Here is an 18,428-nt window from a genome sequence, read left to right on the forward strand (position 1 = left end):
AGGTTGTTGATCAAGCAAGAAAATTCACCTTTGATCAATACAAGAGAGTTTCTTATTGTCATACTTTATAATATATCGATCTCATACTATTTACCATATTTCATATATAGCTATATTCTCTCATGATCAACACAATAATTTCATCATACTGTAACAGAAACCACAACTTTGTGTATTAAGTTGAGATAATAAAGTATTGCTTACCTATCATCTTCTAATTGTCATAGATTTTTAATAGAAAAATCCTTAGATTTTGCCTTGATTTCTACTTTCTTTCTCCTTTTGTTTCATGAATGCATAAGATGAAATAAGTTCAACCAAAACCATCAAAACTTATTCTTTTATGGAGCTTGCTTGGAGGTTTCTTTCTCCTATATTTTTCTTGCTTCTGCTTCTCTTCTATGTAATAAATATATGATTTGCATTGTCTTCTCAAGTGTTGTCAATCACAAAATGGCACCATGTTGGAGCATCAAAATGGCACCATTTTGTAAGTGAACTTATAGTGCCTAATAAAGCAAAAAATAACTGTTAATCTTATTTAATTAGTTATTTTAGACTTGTTTATTGCCCTAATTTTTTCCCCCAAATTTGTTTACTAACAACCTTAAACTCTAAGGGTATAGAAGTAAATTCATTCTATTTTATGTCAACTATAAGCCCAAATTCATGCTAGGGGAGGTTAGTGTTATTTTTGGAACCTTAAGGGAAGTAAGTGCAACTGTTAGAAACCTCAAGTGTGGTTTCTGCAATTATCCCTTTACATAAACAAGAAATCTAGTGTGGTTGTGAACGTTTATCCACACACATTATGCATAACATCGATTAAATCATCAAAAAACACAGCCACACACATTAGACATAAAATCGATTAATTCATCATAAAACATGCCACTCGAAAAAAATTATCATAATGCTTCGAACATCAATATTATCATACACGATCTAAATTTGTATGATTGATGTATAGTAAGGCAAAATAGTTGTTATAAACCCAATCAAAAAAATCACAAAGGATTAATAATCACTCACATCTTATGCAGTGTGTTTCGATCGAATTCTTTTAAACCTAAAAAGTACATACCATGAAATATATATGTCATTTCCTTGACAGTCTGTAAACTGTATAAATCGACTCCTACACTCCCCAGTACATGTTTGGACTCTGATAAAAGGATTTATAATAAAAAAAATTTGAATTAGAAAATTTCCCTATTTGGAAAGCTTCTCAATTTGGCTGGTACTCTGTAGAATTACCAAGTGGGTCTATGCAGTTTCGGCCTGACTTGCATTTGGGTTTAATTAATTATAAACTTTTTCTAGATTGGACATATTTCTTATAACTTTGGACTTTCTAAAAATAGCCATTTTCTGAGAAATTTGGCACAAAATTCGGACTACAAAACCAAACAAAGAGTTGGGTTGGGCCTTGTGTACTATGATTAAGTAGTAAATAACTTATTGTTCGACCATGGCTGATTGGGCCTGAAGCTGTTTAATTGAGTCAAATTACTTGAAGGGGCTGTTACACAAAAAAAAACTTAGCTAGAAATTTTTTTAACAAACCAATCCACAATCACGACGTATTGGGGCTTATAAACACAATGATCACTAGACTTGTGCAAATGGCGCAATTCTACCATTGGCCAAGTAACAATATCCCTTGGGCCCCCAAACAATTATTGTCAAATCGAAGGACTGACGCATAGGATACAGGATAGGAGATTATTTGGAATAATTTTTAAAAAAAATACTATAACACTTTTTTGATGTGATATATGTGAAATAGAAAGATGATTGATAAAATATGTAGATGATGCAAGTTAGTCAATATGTATAAATAAGGTGTAAATAATGTGTAATCCAAACAAATGAGAAAATCCACCTCTAAGGCATACAGTTTATATGCATGCCTTTGTTGGTTTCTTTTGTTCCAAAAGCCGTGGCTCATTTATAATGATCTCAAGTGACAAGATTTCTGATGTTTACAGCGCTCAAATTATTCTTTGTCCGTCGTAAAAGTTCAAAACATAGCCACATATGCTTGTCGAAATCCAAGGAAGAAAACTCAAAAAAAAAAAAGTAGAAATATTATTTAAAACATCTCTCACATTTCGTCAAGTGAATATTTTTCATCAGTTTGTTTAACGAGTGCCGATAGAGCACTCGTTAATATATACTTTAGGTGTTATATTTTTTAAAATATAAAATTAATTAGAAAAAGCAAATAAATATAAGGGAGGATAGAAAAAATTAAATAGAAAAAGTATATAAATACAAGAGGGAATAATAATTGTTAGTATTCGTAAATATATGGTAGATTAGGTAAATGCTAGGTGTGTCAACGAGGGCACCCGTTGGAAAAACCCTTTTTTCATCTCCCACTTTTAAAATGTTAATTTTATGTTCCTTACAAATTTAAATTAATAAAATTTGATCCCAACCTAAGTTTTCAACTACTTTTTAGTTTGAAATTATGATATGACTCACATGTAGTTATTTTTAGGATACAAAATATTAGACCCCACTTTTTTAGTGGCACAAATGTATATAAATTAGGTTATATCCCACTTTTTTAGAAGAAAAAATAAATACGGTTCAAGTCAGCTCTTACTTTTTTAGGGATAAAAGTGAATATCGATCAGTTTTTTGTTTAACTATAAATGGGATCTTACCTTTTTGCCCCTAAAAAAAAAGATCATGTATGGGTCAAGTGATAAATTCAAGGTAAAAAATTGTCGAAAATCTAAGTTGAGACCAAATTAATTTTATTGACTTGATTTTGTAAGGGACACAAATTTATTATTTTAAAAGTGAAAGATGAAAAAATTCATTTGGCAAAATGTGAAAGTCATTTTGAACAATTTTTCCAATTTTTTTTATTCAAGACATAGCCAAAGAGTAAAGAAGGGGTCTATAATTCTTTCTTTGTCTTTTTTGTCTAAATCCAATTTTCAACGAGCAATATAAACAGAGGAAGAATAGAAAATTCGGTTCGTAACAATGTTCAAAAAAAATTTCACTTTCGAAGAAGATGTTTAACAAGGCATGACCGGTTTGTTTTATAAATATACACAGATCTCAAAAGCCTTGAGCTTCCAACATGTACATATGGCACCAGTAATAGTAGTATTTATATCACGTTAATGAAAAAATTCAATATATACAGGTATACGTTCGTAAATCTCATAAGAGTAGTCAAGATTTCAATTTTTTTCCTTCTTAGTGAAATGTTGAATTTCAGCAATTGATCAACCTCATACACATATCAAAACCCTTGTGCATACATTTGAAATTATTCCAAATCCAAATACAGTTCCAGCGAATTTTTTCCTTTTTTTTCCTATCCCAAATCATATTCATTCGAAAGTAAACAAGGGAAATCCACCCAGTACAAAGTTCAAATCCAGTACAAGACTGCAACTAAACAAATCTAACCAGAAATATAGTAACATAAGAAAACCAGATTCAACTACATTTAAGTAAAAATTCTTTCGTCTAGATCCCAACTAAGGCTAATCTCCCAGTTCCTCTTGGTTCTTTCAACTCGGTGCCAGTCAACCATTGAAGATCGATCTCGCATCCTGGATGTTTCTTTGTAGAACAACATTACAAGGGCAGCAGTTATGCTAAAAAGGCATCTGGTTCCTAGCTAACCAAATGTAGCAAGTGTTAGCGGATAAAGATAGCTTGCAAAAGAGATCACAGAAGGAATTACTGCTGTAATGATCACACCACCAGTCCAGCTCTGATCCTGCCACGAAGCTTAAGGACCTCTACATAGCAATCAGGACTGAACTTGCCTCTACATTCGACAAGATAAGTGACATCGAAAGAACAAGTGATTAGCGGATTTTCGTGGTGTTGGAGGAAACTTCTGTATCTTAGGCCACTAGCTCAGCTGTTGAAGCATCAATTGCAGGTACAAGCAGCACCTTTTTCTGGTGTGATAATTGGCATACACAAGGTCCTTTGTATTTGAAATACGCCCATGCCTATGTCCTTGCTCTAAAGTTATAAAATCGTGAATAATGGATGCTTTGCTTGGCCCAAATTAGAAGAATTAATTTTTGGTGTTTGAATTTCAACAAGTCACTCCAGAAAGTATGCTGCAACAAGTATATATGTCAAACCATGTTAAATGGAATGCCCTCTCTGGGAAGTCAGACATGCAAGAAAATTTATCAACAAGGGAACAAAGTGAAATGGTTTCAGCCGGTGTGGGGTGCAGGATGCATTCCTAAGTATGCGTTTATAATGTGATTAATGGTGCAGAAAAAAAGCTGATGATGAAAGATAGGTTGCTGAGTTGTGGTATTGCAAATATCTCATCTAGATGTGTATTGTGTGATTTGGTAGATGAAAGCTTGGGATATTTATTCTTTGAATGTGCATTTCCTAGATGTGTATCAGATACGGTGCTTCTCATACAGAGGTTTTTTTTACCATGAGTCAAGAAATGGAACAGTAGTGCAATAATTTGGGTGGGAAATCTTTTGGTGCAAAACTCAGAAGATTGATGCTAGCTGTCATTATGTGGCATCTGGCAAGAGAAAAATAGGAGAGTATTTCAACATACTATTGCAACTTGAAAGCACTGGTAGAGTGCTTCATGTCATTGGCAAAGTTATTCAGAACTGTGCGGTGTCTTGGCCGAAAGCTCCACGTACTCGGGAGAATTGGCAGCTGGTGATGGAGTGGGGATTACCACAGGACTGCTTACTTTCATTGAAGTAGTAGGATTTTTCCACTGTAAAGCTTACTTTCATGATCAATAAAAGTGCTCATTTTGGTCAAAAAAAAAAAAGGGGAAGGAGATCAGCAGATTCACGAGCCTGACCACAAAGTACAAACACCATCAACTGCCAGTCCCCTCTTGAATCTAGCTACAATAGATAATCTACCCTTACAAAGTAACCAGAATACATAAGCAAACTGCGGAATAAAACCCTTAAACCACACTAATATATGCCAAGACTACAGCACATTGTTGTTAACAAGCTAACTAGTGATCAAATTCATGAACTTCAAAAAGATGTTTCTGATGTTGAAGTGCAGTTAGCACTATTCTCAATGCAACAAGGCAAGGCACCTAGACCAGATGGTTTTCCTGTGGAATTTTTTGTGAAGAATTGGGGTGTAGTGCAGGCTGACTTTATTAAAGCTGTGAAACATTGCTTTGGAAATGATAGTCTACATACTCGTCTGAATAGTACAATTATTTCTCTCATTCCAAAGGTTCCTAATCCATCTACTATGCATGAGTATAGACCTATATCTTGTTGCAATACTGTTTATAAGGTCTACTCTAAGATTTTGACAGAGAGGATGAAAAGAATACTACCAGAATTAATCAGTAATAGGCAAAATATTTTCTCAAAGGAAGGATGATCTCTGATAATATCCTATTAATGCAGGACATTGTTATTGGCTATCATAAGAAAAATGGACAAGCTAAATGTGCTGTGAAAGTAGACATGATGAAGGCTTATGACACTGTAAGGTGGGATTTCTTGTTTGCTGTTATGGAGTGTATGAATTTCCCTGAAAAATACATTCAATGGGTGAGCAAAGGTGTATGCATGGCTAGATTTTCATTAAACATGAATGGGGCTCTTGCTGGCTATTTTTCTAGTACTAGAGGTTTGAGACGGAGACCCCATTTCTCCATATCTCTTTCTTTTAGCAATGGAAGTCTTTTCTCTCTTGTTTGATGAGGCGACTAGGATACCTGAATTCCAGTTTCATCCTAAATGTCAAGCCCTTGAAGTTTCTCATCTCATATTTGCAGATGATTTATTTCTTCTATCAACTGCGAAATCGAGATCTATGAATGTAATGAATTCAGTTCTTTTGGAATTTACTGCTTTGTCTAGCTTATCACCCAATCTACATAAAAGTGAGATTCTCTTATTAGGGGTTAGTGACGAGGAAGGAATGGAATTGTGCAAGATTCTGGCGATGAAGAGAGGATATTTACCAATCAAATATTTGGGAGTACCTTTGCTAAGCACAAAGCTTTCATTGAAAGACTGCTTTCCTATTATTGAGAAGATAAAAAAAGAAAATTATGTGGTGGAGCTCAAAAGCTTTGACTTCTGCTGGTATGCTTCAGTTGGTAAAGTCAGTACAGCTGAGTATGCAGGAGTAGTGTATTCTTATTACCTCAAGCTGTCATACAGAAGATTGAAGCCATGCTCACTGCATTCTTGTGGAAAGGTGAAACCTCTGCTAAACATGGAGTTAAAGCATGGTGGGAGGAAATAAGCAAATCCGCTCAACAAGGTGGATTAGGAGTGTACCTGATTTGGCCAGTTGGAATAAAGCATTGCTATTCAAAGATATTTGGGACGTAGTATGCAGGAAAAAATCACTTTGGATCACTTAGATTCATAGTGTGAAGCTCAAACATCAATATTTCTGGGCTATTCCGATTCCTCAGTCATGTTCCTCGTTTTGGCGAAAGTTACTTCGACTTAGATTCATAGTGCATCCTTATATTATTTCAAAGATCAATAATGGTGAGAACACCTTTCTCTGGTATGATAACTGGCACCCTAGAGTACACAGCCTATGGTCCTGATATAATAAGACAGTTTGGAAGCGAGCTACAAGCTAGAGACTCTTCTATTATAGAAAATGGCGATTGAAAGATTCCCACAGGTAGAAGGAGAACAGCTGATATTGAGGATTTGTACAGCTCCTCCCATCTGGACAATCCTTGAATGTTAACATCCAAGACTCGGCAAGATGGTTGGCTAGTAAGAATGGTACCTTTTCTATTAAATCTGCAGTTGAATTGTTAGACCCTCAATATGTTGAAGTTCACTGGCACCACCTTGTTTGGTTCAAAAAGTGCATTCCAAAGTACTCGTTTATCCTGTGGCTGCTTTTGAAGAATAGGTTAAGCACGAAGGACGGCTTGAATGTAGAGAGCCTGCTCTACACAGGTATATCCCTGCTAATAGCTTCATAGGCTGGCATAACGTTAGAATCCTTCTTGTTACTAGGTAAAGTAGGAGTTAATTTTACGTGGCTCCTTATTTACTCTTCTATGTATTCTCCACTACTTGTAAGATTACACCTATATAATCTCCACGACTAATATATGGTTATTCATGATCTAGTTATAGCCATCTTGCAATAACTAACATACAGCTACCCAAGTAAATGGTATTATCTACAGCATCGAGCAAGTGCTCGCTTGTATGTATTTTTGGGTTCAATCAATACAATCCTATTGTTTCGACAAAAAAAGAAAAGAAAAGTAAATGGTATTATCTACATCTCTTCTTATTAAATAATTTTCATTTTTTTACCCTCAAATGTCAAGTACAGGATTCGAATGGAATGCTAAAACAAACAACGAAGAAAACTTTAAGAACTCTCTGCTGATTAATTAGTTGATTCCAATGGTTAAATTTATAGCTACAAGATATCAAAATAATAGGAAAATAACTGCTAAGTTTATATCAGTTGTTATCATCGTTCTTTATTGTTCTCATTATTTGTTTCTTGCAACATCGTCTTACAAAAATTTCCGGCTACCACATATATAACTAAGTTCCGTACCTTCAAACAGATCGGCACTGAGAAAAGTGCCGATCTCCAGAACACGTTATCTCCAGAAGTTTCTCTTATCTGTGATATCATTGGATGAAGTTAATTTTAAGAATTAGTAAATTTCACCAATATATTTATTTGTTTCACAAAGATCTTATTTTATTGTAGCAATCTTTTTAAAATAATTCAAAAAATTCAACTATGATTTTGACAGGTAATTTATCTTTTCTTTCTTTCATAACCATCAAATATATTCTCACTGTTCACATACGAATTTATATGCATAACTTTTTCAAACTCATATTTTTATGCTGAACTTTTAATTGTATTTTTAAAAAATTCATATGATATACAAACGTATAATATCTCGTAATATATTTGTCCCATATAATACTAAATCTCTCCCTAAGTATGAATAGTATAAAATATGAATTAATTTTCTATACACTGACAGTATATGTAGCATCAATTTTGGATGAATGACAACTACATAAAATTTAAATTCAAAATTCAACTTTTGTACATGTGTCATAAATCCAACGGTGATAATGTATACATTGTCAGTTTATATAAAGTTTACTCGTGAAATATTGGTTCATTTGTTGGAACAAATTGTGTAGTAACTATTCTTACCAGTTTAATAAATTATTTGGTACCTGGGCTCCTGGGTCAAGGCATTTTTTTTTTTTCAACAAACGATACCATTGTGTAGATATGAATACTTTACCTTACAAGGATTAGTTACAAAAAGGGGATACTACCCTCATATCCATCTTAACCAAGTCAATCAGCCATATTGGGAAATCGTGCTCCCATTCAATATCATGTACTAGCTTTACTGCATATTGTGCTAATGCATGGCTGATTTGATTTTCAGTTCTAGGTATAAACACAAAAGAACAGCTTTCAAAGCCTAGACTAAGTTCCTGTACGTCTTCTAATATCGTTGCAGTCATGTATTCATATTCATTGCTTCTAGTAATCTGCTCAGTCATGTAATCTGCTTCTAGTAATCTGCTCAATATTAAGTGAATTTTGTTTTAGGGGGAAAGCCAATTATAATAGCTTGCTAGTTGGGGGTTTTCGAGAGTTGTAACACCTGAAGTTGTAACCATGTCCTATTATTCATATAGGCATTTGTACCTTAAGCTTTTATGATTTTCCTTGCGATTGAAAATTGTAGTAAGAAACTAAAGAAACAATTTATAAGAAATGATAATGAGGGCTGTAAAATGCCAAATAAAACTCTATTTATGCGTATTCCAGATCCAAAAAATCCATAATAATAGATTACAACCCAATTGTTGGGTGCAATCGGTCCAAACATTTGAATTTATTAGGGTCTAAAGTCAAAAAAGATAATAAAAGGGGGGTGGTGGTGGGGCGAGGGGTGAAATGATATTTGACCCGTTGAATAATGGTGCATGGTGTGCACCTAAGCATATCAATGGTTAGGGTCTAGTTTGGATTCTTTTGATTTAGATCCAAATTTATTAAATTTAATTAAATCCAGATTCTTATGGGTCTAAAAATGTAAATTCAAATCCGACACTCATGGGTTTGAGAATTCAATGGGTGTCCATGAATATTTTTCTGAACATACAATAAAAAATTAAAGTAAAAATATTTTAAAAATATATAGAGTTAAAAAATAACATAGATACCATCTAATTTTTATTTTCAAATAATAAAATTAGCATTTAAGATGTTGAATGCAATATTATGTACTCAAAAAAAGAACTATTATTAACTAAAGATAATTATTTTCAAAGTTTCATCTGCATCTTTCAGTCAATCTTTCATTTATTTGCTTTTATTATTTTATAATATATATATATATATATATATATATATATATATATATCAAGATTTGTGACTCTTATAGGGTCTAAATCCCCACGCAATTGGCCAAAATTGAAAGTGCGGTATAAAGTGGTAGAATACATCACGAGTACTCCATTGGCTCGAGTGTCTAAGCAAATCTGTGTCCTACTTGACCGAAAACTTGGAATAATTCTCTCAGGTCCTAACTCCTAATCAAATAATTGACAGGCCTTAGTGTTCAAACAAGAACAGCCATACTTGGCTCATTAAAACGACAATTGTGATAAAGCTGAAGTGCACGTAACATGCCAATAGCCACCACTATTTGTCTCAGCTGATGTATCGACAGTAATCTGCAGGCCGATATTTTCTTGGGATAACAATAGCGGCAAGTTGCACAAGAAGGCGAATTCCACGGAATCTTGTACAACTTCTGGGACTAGCTTGTCAAAAGAATTGATGGATTATCTCTTGCTTCAGACAAAAAAAAGAAAAAGAAAACCCAAAAACACTCAAGTCATACAATTCCTGCTTCCAATTGTTTCCGTCTCGCCAATCACTCAATTGTCCTCTCCCAACCACCCTCTTCAAATATTGTGAATAATCTCATGTAAAGTTGAAAATTATTTATTAATCAAGGGGGTTATGTATGACTCTGTTTGAATTCGAGAGTTTTTAAAAATTAATTTTTTAAATATTATTAAAATTTTTAAAAAGTACTCTAAAAGATACTCTAAAAAGTAGTCTAAATTTTTTGTAATGTTTAAAAAATATTCCAAAATATATTCTAAAAACTCTTCTACTCTTAAATATCTTAAAATATTTTCTAAAAATATCCCAAAATATACTATAAAAACTCTGCTACAGTAAAATTTTTCAAAAATATCCCCAAAAATAACTACTCCAAACGGACTTAGTCTTCCATCACACTGTCTTATAAATAACCATTTTTTTTTTAATTTTTATACATCCCTCCTACTGAGCAATTGCTTTAGAACTATTTATACTCAAAGTTAACTACTACTTGAATATGAAACAACTTTAAAAAATTGAAAACTAGAAAACTCAAAATGAAATTTCTCTTTGTATAATGATATCAATTTAGGATTAGCACTATCATATGAAAGTTACAAACACATGCAAAAGTTTCTCAATCATTACTTCGCATCGCTTAGGATTTTAAAAATTTGCAAAGTGTTAAAACTCAGCGGTAGGAAGTATCTTAAATATAGAGATAAGAAAATAGAATAATAAAAAATTTGATTAAATTAGTGGCAAAAAGTGTCCTGTAACTTTTAAAGTCATAGTCAGTTTGTAAATTTTTATTTTTCATGATTTTAAGGATACAATGTTGCCTACTCGCTATAGGTTTTGATTCTACCAAAGCTAAGTTCTTAAGATAGAGATCTTCTCGATGTGAAATTCTGAAAATGGACGGTGCTATTGCTGCCATAGAATAAATTAGGAGTTTGTAACATTCTTAGTTTTCATCATTTCGATCATTTAAGGGTACAATAATTGTGTTTAGATAATAAATTATTTGAAATAATTATAAAAATACTATAATACCTTTATTGATGTGACGATGAAATAAAAAGATAGAAAATATATTTATGATAAGGTCATATCCCACTGCTCACATCTTGGTATTCTCATCAATTATTATCCAGAAAAGAACCCAAGTTTTGTTCAAATCCACCACGCAACTCAAACTCAAGCTCATATTCAAGCTCAACGAAGTCTAAATATTCGAGTTCACTTCTTTCTGATCAAATTTCCATCAGACAAAGACCATCATATCTTACTTCCAGCCAGAAGATGGAGATACTGATTGCTTTAATCTCAGCACTTCTAATTATCGTCCTAAGCGTTCTCCAAACGAACAGGAGGAGATCATCAAGACCAAAAAATCCTCCACCACCAGGTCCTCCGGGGATTCCAGTCATTGGAAACTTGCTTCAGTTTGATACCTCAGCCCCTCATGTATACCTTTGGCAACTTTCCAAAATATATGGTCCTCTCATGTCTCTTAAGCTTGGATCCTTTCCACTGCTTGTGGTTTCATCCGCAAGAATGGCTGAAGAAGTTGTGAAAAACCATGACTCGACATTTTCTAGTCGCCCACTCCTCCTAGGTTCCCGAATGCTTTCTTACAACGGCTTGGGTATCGTCTTTTCTCCATACAGCGAGCAGTGGAGAGAGCTGAGAAAGATTTCTGTTCTTCATCTCTTCAGCAACAGAAGGGTGCAGTCATTTCGTGGTATTCGTGAAGATGAAGTCTCCCGGATGATCAGAACGATATCCAAGGAAGCATCTTCATCTCAAGTGACGAATTTGAGTAAGACTTTAATATCACTTTCAAGTACGTTTATCTGTAGAATTGCTTTCGGAAAGAGGTATGATGAGGAAGATCAACAAAGAAGACGATTCCATGATCTCCTCCAAGAAATGCAGGCTGCATTCGTGGGGTTCTTTTTCTCAGACTATATTCCTTCAATTGGTTGGCTTGATAGCCTCAATGGGATGCGTTCTCGACTTGAGCGGACTTGCAGTAAGTTAGATTCATTTCTTCAAGAACTCATCGACGAACACTTAAATCCAAATAGGCCAGAGTCCATGAACGGTGATATCATTGACATCATGCTTCAATTACGGCAAGAACAATCAACTTCCTTTGATCTAACGCAAGATCACATCAAAGCGATGCTCATGGTGATTAATTACCTGTTCAAAGGACCTACTCATTTTTTGTTTGGTAATATCGTTCAAAACGTCTTCCACATTTTAACAAATAAATTTTTTCGTCCTTCACTTTTGAAATTATAAATTTACGTTCCTTACAAAATTAATTTGATAAAATTTAGTCTCAACTTAGGTTTTCGATCATTTTTTTTACCTTGAATCCATTATGTGACCTACATATTGTTATTTTTTTGAAGCAAAAATGTTAGATCTCATTTATAATTAAATAAATGACCTGATCCATATTAACTCTTGCATATAAAAAAGTAGGATCTGGTTTAATCTATATTCATTTTTGCCATTAAAAAGTAGAATCTAGCCTTCTTGTATATACAAGATAATTGCATGTAGGTCACATAGTGATTTTAGATTAAAAAGTGGTCGAAAATTTAGATAAGGAAAAAATATTATTAATTTGAATTTGTAAGAAATGTAAAATTAATATTTTAAAGGTGAGAGACGAAGAAATTCATTTGAAGAAATGTGGGAACGAATGATTTTTCCTTGTTGTTTTTCCTTTTAAGAAATTGATCAATCCGACTTTGCTAATCTGTTTCAATATATCATTGTAGGATGTATTTAGTGCAGGGTCGGATACTGCTGCAGCTACAATAATCTGGGCAATGGCAGCACTGATGAAGAGCCCTGAAGCAATATTGAAGAAGGCACAAGCAGAGATTAGAGGTGCACTTGGAAATAAAGATAAAGTAAACGAAGATGATATTCAAAAGCTCCCTTATCTCAAGGCAATTGTCAAGGAGACCTTCAGATTGTATCCTCCAGCTCCACTTTCAGTTCCAAGACAGACACTAGCAAATTGCATAATAAATGGTCACGAAATCCGGTCCAATTCTATAGTTTACACGAATGTCTGGGCGATTGGAAGAGATCCCGATAATTGGGAAAATCCAAATGAGTTTTTGCCTGAGAGATTCTTGAATAGTAGCGTAGATATGAAAGGGAAAGACTTTCAACTGATACCGTTTGGGGCTGGGCGAAGGGGCTGCCCTGGATATTCTCTGGGACTAGCAATGGTGGAAGTTGGACTTGCCAATCTTCTGTATTCTTTTGACTGGGAATTGCCTTCTGGGATCAAGAAAGAAGACATTGATACTGAAGTTTTACCGGGTCTTACAATGCTTAAGAAAAATGATCTGCTACTTGTCGCAAAAAATGTGTGTGCGCAGCAAGTGTCAAGTTCTGGCATCTAAATACTTGGGACCATGTATTCTTTGCTGTGGAACTTCCTTTTTTTTTCTTCCCTTCTTATGTTTAGTTTCTTTTGTGACTTGCTTCTAGTCATATAATTATATTCAAGGGTCTGTTTGGAACATAAGTTTTTTGATTACGAGTTTTTTTAAAAACTTTAATTACAATTATCTCAAAAAACTCTACAAATTTTTTAAAAATGCATACCACAAATGCCCAAACACATACCAAAAAATTTTCCCTTCTTTCTTCTTCTACCTCCCCACAACTCATTCTTCCACCACCTCCACCAATAGCCGCCGCCGACCGCCACTCCACCGGCGCTAGCATCAAGGCCCGATGACTCTTCTTCTTTTTTTTCCCCTTTCTTTCCTTTCTCCCCCTCTCTCTTTCTCTCCTCCATCTTCCTCCTCTCCTTCCTCCCCCCTCCCCTAAAACCTTGTATAATAGTATAGGAAAATTATGTGGATAAATATAAAAATCACAAGAGATTAAAGTGAATATTTATACAAATTATAAGGGTGTTATATGGATATTAAGACTTTATCACATGTTCTTTTAAAATGTGTTTGGTATAAATGCTGTAATTGGTTGTACATTCCGTTTATTTTCTACTTTACAATTTACATAAAACCACGAGGGTTATATGACTATTTTAAAACTTTAAGAGGTTTATCTAGTATTATGTAAATCTGCATTGAGGGTAATAAGTAATTTATCCTATATTTCATAAGAGATGGGCCTTTTAATATCCGTGACTAGGTCCAAGCCATCTACATAGATTGGCTTGGTTTGATATGGGGGTCCAAAAAACTAAGCCCAAGTTAAAATGGGCTGCACTTGGATAATGGTGGATATGTTCAGCCTTGTCTTTTCCCGACCCAGACAATTCAGCCATGTTATATGCTACTACTTACTAGTTAATTTTTTTTTCAAACAAACGAGTCAATTGCAAGATCTTTGATTGATTGTCAATCATTTCCTCCTCTTTCTTCTCCTTGTGAGGTTTAAAATCTCCATTGGGAAAAAAATAAAAAATAAAAAAAGCACTTCTTATTAAATAGTGGCTATATTAATTAAGAAACTGTGATGCTAATTATGATAATTGTTGTATTTAGTATCTGAAACTTGGTTTCTATTTTGGTAATACCGTCCTTTGATATAAGTTGAGAACAAAGCAAAATGTTCATAAAAGCTGAAGGACATATGAGCAAATTCACCCTATTCCGGTAAGGAAAATCGCAAAAAAAAAAATCCTTCACCTTATCTCTATGGTTTAGTCTAACGTCCTCAATTCGAAGGCCAATTTGATATGTTTTAGATAAATTGTTTAAGCAAAATGTGATGCAAAACCTTCGACTTTCGATAGGTGAAGTCATGGAAGATGCAAGCGTGCAATTATTGGGGTTATAAAACCAAGCAATTCCAACATGCATTAGCTAGGTCAGTGCTGTACAAATTATTTCCAATCAAACTTTTGTATAAAAAAACCAAGGAGTATGCAATTGGGATTCTTAATAATAAATAGGAAAGTAGTACATGTTTAAAATTAGGGTTAATCACCAAAATTCAGGGAGGTGGTTAGACCGAGATGAAACACATCGTACTTTGCAATTGATTATTCTTCTTACTTATTACATAACTAGAATTTTGTTTGTGTCTTAGCACAGTCTGTTTTTTTATATTTATTGTGAATTTATACAAATATGAATAATTTAAATACAAAAATTAACAACAATCCTACATGTTCATTCATATTAACTTTAAAAACTTAATGTATTCTTAATGTTCAATTATTTACTAATTTTTAAAAATTTCTTTACATACTTTCATCGTAATATAATAGTATACATCAAATAATGTACCCCATATTAAAAACTTGGTGGATATTCTTTATTGTATAAATATTTTTTTAGATAATAAAAGTTTGTATTTTAGAAGATAATAACAAGAAGGGAAAAGATGATGAATGATTTGAATACTAATCAATGATATGGTGGTGAAAGGTAGTAATTTATGGAATATGTAAATTTTCAATAATTGTGATTTGCAAAAGATTTTACTATAGTTCTATGTAATAATTTGATAAAAGCAGAAATTATTAAGATAAGATTAGTTGTTTTTTAAAGTTATTTAAAATTAGAGATAATTTTTAAACATATAATACAATCGAAATAGGATTCAATATAGGTAAAATTCAAGTGACCTAATCAATACTGTCATTTTACGAGTATCCTTTATCAACCAACTTGTTCCTTACATAACCGTCACTGAGGGTATAATACCCCAATTTCTTGATCCTAATGGCCTCCTACCCTTTTCTAAAAAATTAAAGATAAACTAACTAATTCTTTTTGCAGAAACATGGCAGATGGAGGAAACTCATCATCATACCATCCAGAAACGAAACAAACAAGTAGTTGTTTATTTGACCGATACTATAATTGGGAGCAAACCTGTGATGGAGAACTAAACAACAATCAAACTATCAAGTTGTTGGCTTGTTGCCAAACTTTCTAAAGCAGCAACTATGTTTGCAAACCTACATTTTAGGATGGCAACGGACGCGTTTCAAAGCCTGCTCTGTTGTCATAGAACTCCCTCCCCCGACCTCAGTCCACCCTACTTCCTTCGTGGGTGCCCATAAGGGAACCTTTATATATGTTTTTTTAGCATCATTATTATTAGAAAAGACTAATATTTCCGTCACTATTACTATTAATAGTACTATTACTTGTATTTTGACCAATGCTATGCACAGGAATCTAATATAAAAAAAATAATAAATGAATTATTTATAATAATTATATGAAAAAATGGTTAAAAACTCAAAAAAGTAGTATTTGATTATCTAATTTATTGTGTATTTGTGTATTTTATCTAAAACCTTAAACTATACTAAAAAATATGTAAAAAGAGACCGTTTTTATACTTTAGTAGGGCTGTGCTAGACATGTGAGTCATGTTTCAACAAGCCCAAACTAAACTCACAAAAAGGTAAAATTTCTTGCTTTTGGACTTTAAACTCACAATGTGAGGCTCATACTTAGATCACAAAGATATTAGGACTTCATGCCTAATTCGTGCTCAACCTAAGTTCATGATGAATTTATAGTTATGCATATGTTCTATTGTCATTTGTTTTAGATTTTGTAAAATCTGATTATGAGAACTATTATAATGTTTAATGAAAATCAACAAAAAGCTACTCTTTGATACATATTGAATATAATATTTTTAGCTATTCAAAATTTATAAACTAAATATAAATGCAAACAAAAAATAAAAAGCTAACTATCTAAAATCAAAATCTATAACCAGCTAAAATAATCAACAAGAACAAGCCCATAATGTTCATATAATATTTTATGATTACAAAAATTATAATATATATAGATTATAATAGTCATAGTTATACAATAATATACATAATTACAAATAAAAATATATAAAACATATATTTTATATACTTAATTTTTGGGTGAACTTCAATTGAATTGAGCCTAAATAAGTTCAAGTTCGATTCGTAAATAAATCAGGTCTTATATTGGAGTCCAAGTTAATTCCAATCCAATAATCTACAATGCTCAACTCTAAATTTTTCAGGCCTGTTCGTTGGACTCCAGCTGGCCCAGTCTTATATTTTAAGGACTAAAGTGAAGCAAGTCTTACATACGTAGGATAGAATTTGTGCTTCAAGTACTACAGTGTCATACTTTGAAATTCTTTTACATGGAGTTCCCTAAGAGCATGTCCAGTATTGGAGTAGCAATTTACACATTTGGATCGGCTCTGGCTAACCTGTTTGGGAGTCTTCTGATGAATTTTGTCAATAGCATTACTGGTTCTGGGGGTAAAGCATGCTGGTTGGCCAACAGCCTGAATGAAGGTCACCTTGACTACTACTACTGGCTGCTTGCCATCTTAGGTTTCATCAACCTTTTCTATTTTCTGCTTTGCTACCGCTCCTATGAATCTCATCACAATAGGAATCTGCTTTGGTTCCAGAAGAACGAGCACGCACCTGATGCAATAGGATTCTAAATGAGACTATCACTGTTGGAAATGTAACGGCTAACCCCCATCACTCGCAACCCAGCGAATCAAGTCTTTAAACTTATCAAAAAATTACTTGACACCATATTCAACTCCCGTTTATGGGTGGTTAACTGGTTTGTGTTCCATCCCTCGATGTTTGTAGGACTATATCTCAAATTCATCATTGAATAAAAACGGGTCAGCCTGATTTTTCTAGAGCTCACATAGTCCATAATCATTTACTCCTTGTTCATGATGCTAAAAGAAGCAATAATGAATCTCATGGAGCATCTGTGCTGTAGAATGAGTCCAAAACATGCAGCCAAAAAAAACTGGTTCCAGAAATGTAGGACGATGTCGAAGGATAAATAATGAGTTGACTTTTGTAAAGTTTGGAGCATGATTAGTGTGTTTTGATTGATTGCAAGTATGAAAAATCAAAATGGTTACCAGAAGATGAACAATTTTTGAGAGACAAAACTATCTGCACAGTTTGAATTACTGAGATTTGGGAGCATAATCCTATTTAATCTCCAGTGATTACAAGTGCATCATTGTGTGTTTATAGGAAAAAACACACAAATGATTCCTTATGTTTTTCCTCCTTTTGGGCCGACAATTTAATTTGCACGGGAAAAACACGGCTATATAAAACCGTGACCCCAGTGTTTATTTCGTACCCTAAAGAAGTAACGAAACTAGCTCACAGCCGTTAAGCTAGGTATGCCCAGTCTTAGTCGGTTTATTGTACTGATAGTTTATTCTCATCCAACCATAAGGGGCACAAGTCAACATTACTGGACAAGCAAATTAATCAAGCTTTTAGAGCACCAATAATATGACAATATGGGAGGGAAATGGGACACCAAGTAGAATTGTGATGTGTTGTATTGAAGCTTGGCTGATTTATAACCATAACTTTCCAGTTTTGTTTCTTCATTGCAGTTGGGTCATCACTCCTCAACCAATCGTTTGTTGGAGCAATCTACCAAAACTTCTGGTACAAAACAAAATCTTCCACCAGTTCTTGTGGCTCATTCACACAAGATCAC

The 18,428-nt window shown here is 33.5% G+C and overlaps 2 protein-coding genes across 2 annotated transcripts; both read left to right on the forward strand.

Moving 5' to 3' along the window:
- The first annotated feature begins 4,968 nt into the window (after positions 1 to 4,968).
- Positions 4,969 to 6,267, forward strand: LOC113774452. Its single transcript, XM_027318986.1, has 3 exons — positions 4,969 to 5,301; positions 5,418 to 5,532; positions 5,687 to 6,267. Exons 1-3 carry the CDS (start codon positions 4,969 to 4,971, stop codon positions 6,265 to 6,267), a joined length of 1,029 nt encoding a protein of 342 aa, XP_027174787.1.
- Positions 6,268 to 11,027: 4,760 nt separating this feature from the next.
- LOC113774806 (cytochrome P450 71A1-like) lies at positions 11,028 to 13,477 on the forward strand. Its single transcript, XM_027319431.1, has 2 exons — positions 11,028 to 12,099; positions 12,702 to 13,477. The coding sequence occupies exons 1-2, from the start codon at positions 11,206 to 11,208 to the stop codon at positions 13,338 to 13,340; spliced, it is 1,533 nt and encodes a 510-aa protein (XP_027175232.1). The 5' UTR covers positions 11,028 to 11,205; the 3' UTR covers positions 13,341 to 13,477.
- The last annotated feature ends 4,951 nt before the right edge of the window (positions 13,478 to 18,428 follow it).

The sequence above is a fragment of the Coffea eugenioides genome, chromosome 6 (assembly GCF_003713205.1).
Source record: "Coffea eugenioides isolate CCC68of chromosome 6, Ceug_1.0, whole genome shotgun sequence".
Taxonomy (NCBI): domain Eukaryota; kingdom Viridiplantae; phylum Streptophyta; class Magnoliopsida; order Gentianales; family Rubiaceae; genus Coffea; species Coffea eugenioides.

Excerpts from the sequence above, each read along its gene's own strand:
- LOC113774806 (XM_027319431.1), top strand. The coding sequence starts at position 11,206 with ATGGAGATACTGATTGCTTTAATCTCAGCACTTCTAATTATCGTCCTA. Across the intron at positions 12,100-12,701 it reads ACATCAAAGCGATGCTCATG|GATGTATTTAGTGCAGGGTC; the intron begins GTGATTAATTAC and ends ATATCATTGTAG.
- LOC113774452 (XM_027318986.1), top strand. The coding sequence starts at position 4,969 with ATGCCAAGACTACAGCACATTGTTGTTAACAAGCTAACTAGTGATCAA. Across the intron at positions 5,302-5,417 it reads GTTGCAATACTGTTTATAAG|GACATTGTTATTGGCTATCA; the intron begins GTCTACTCTAAG and ends CTATTAATGCAG. Across the intron at positions 5,533-5,686 it reads CTTGTTTGCTGTTATGGAGT|CAATGGAAGTCTTTTCTCTC; the intron begins GTATGAATTTCC and ends TCTTTCTTTTAG.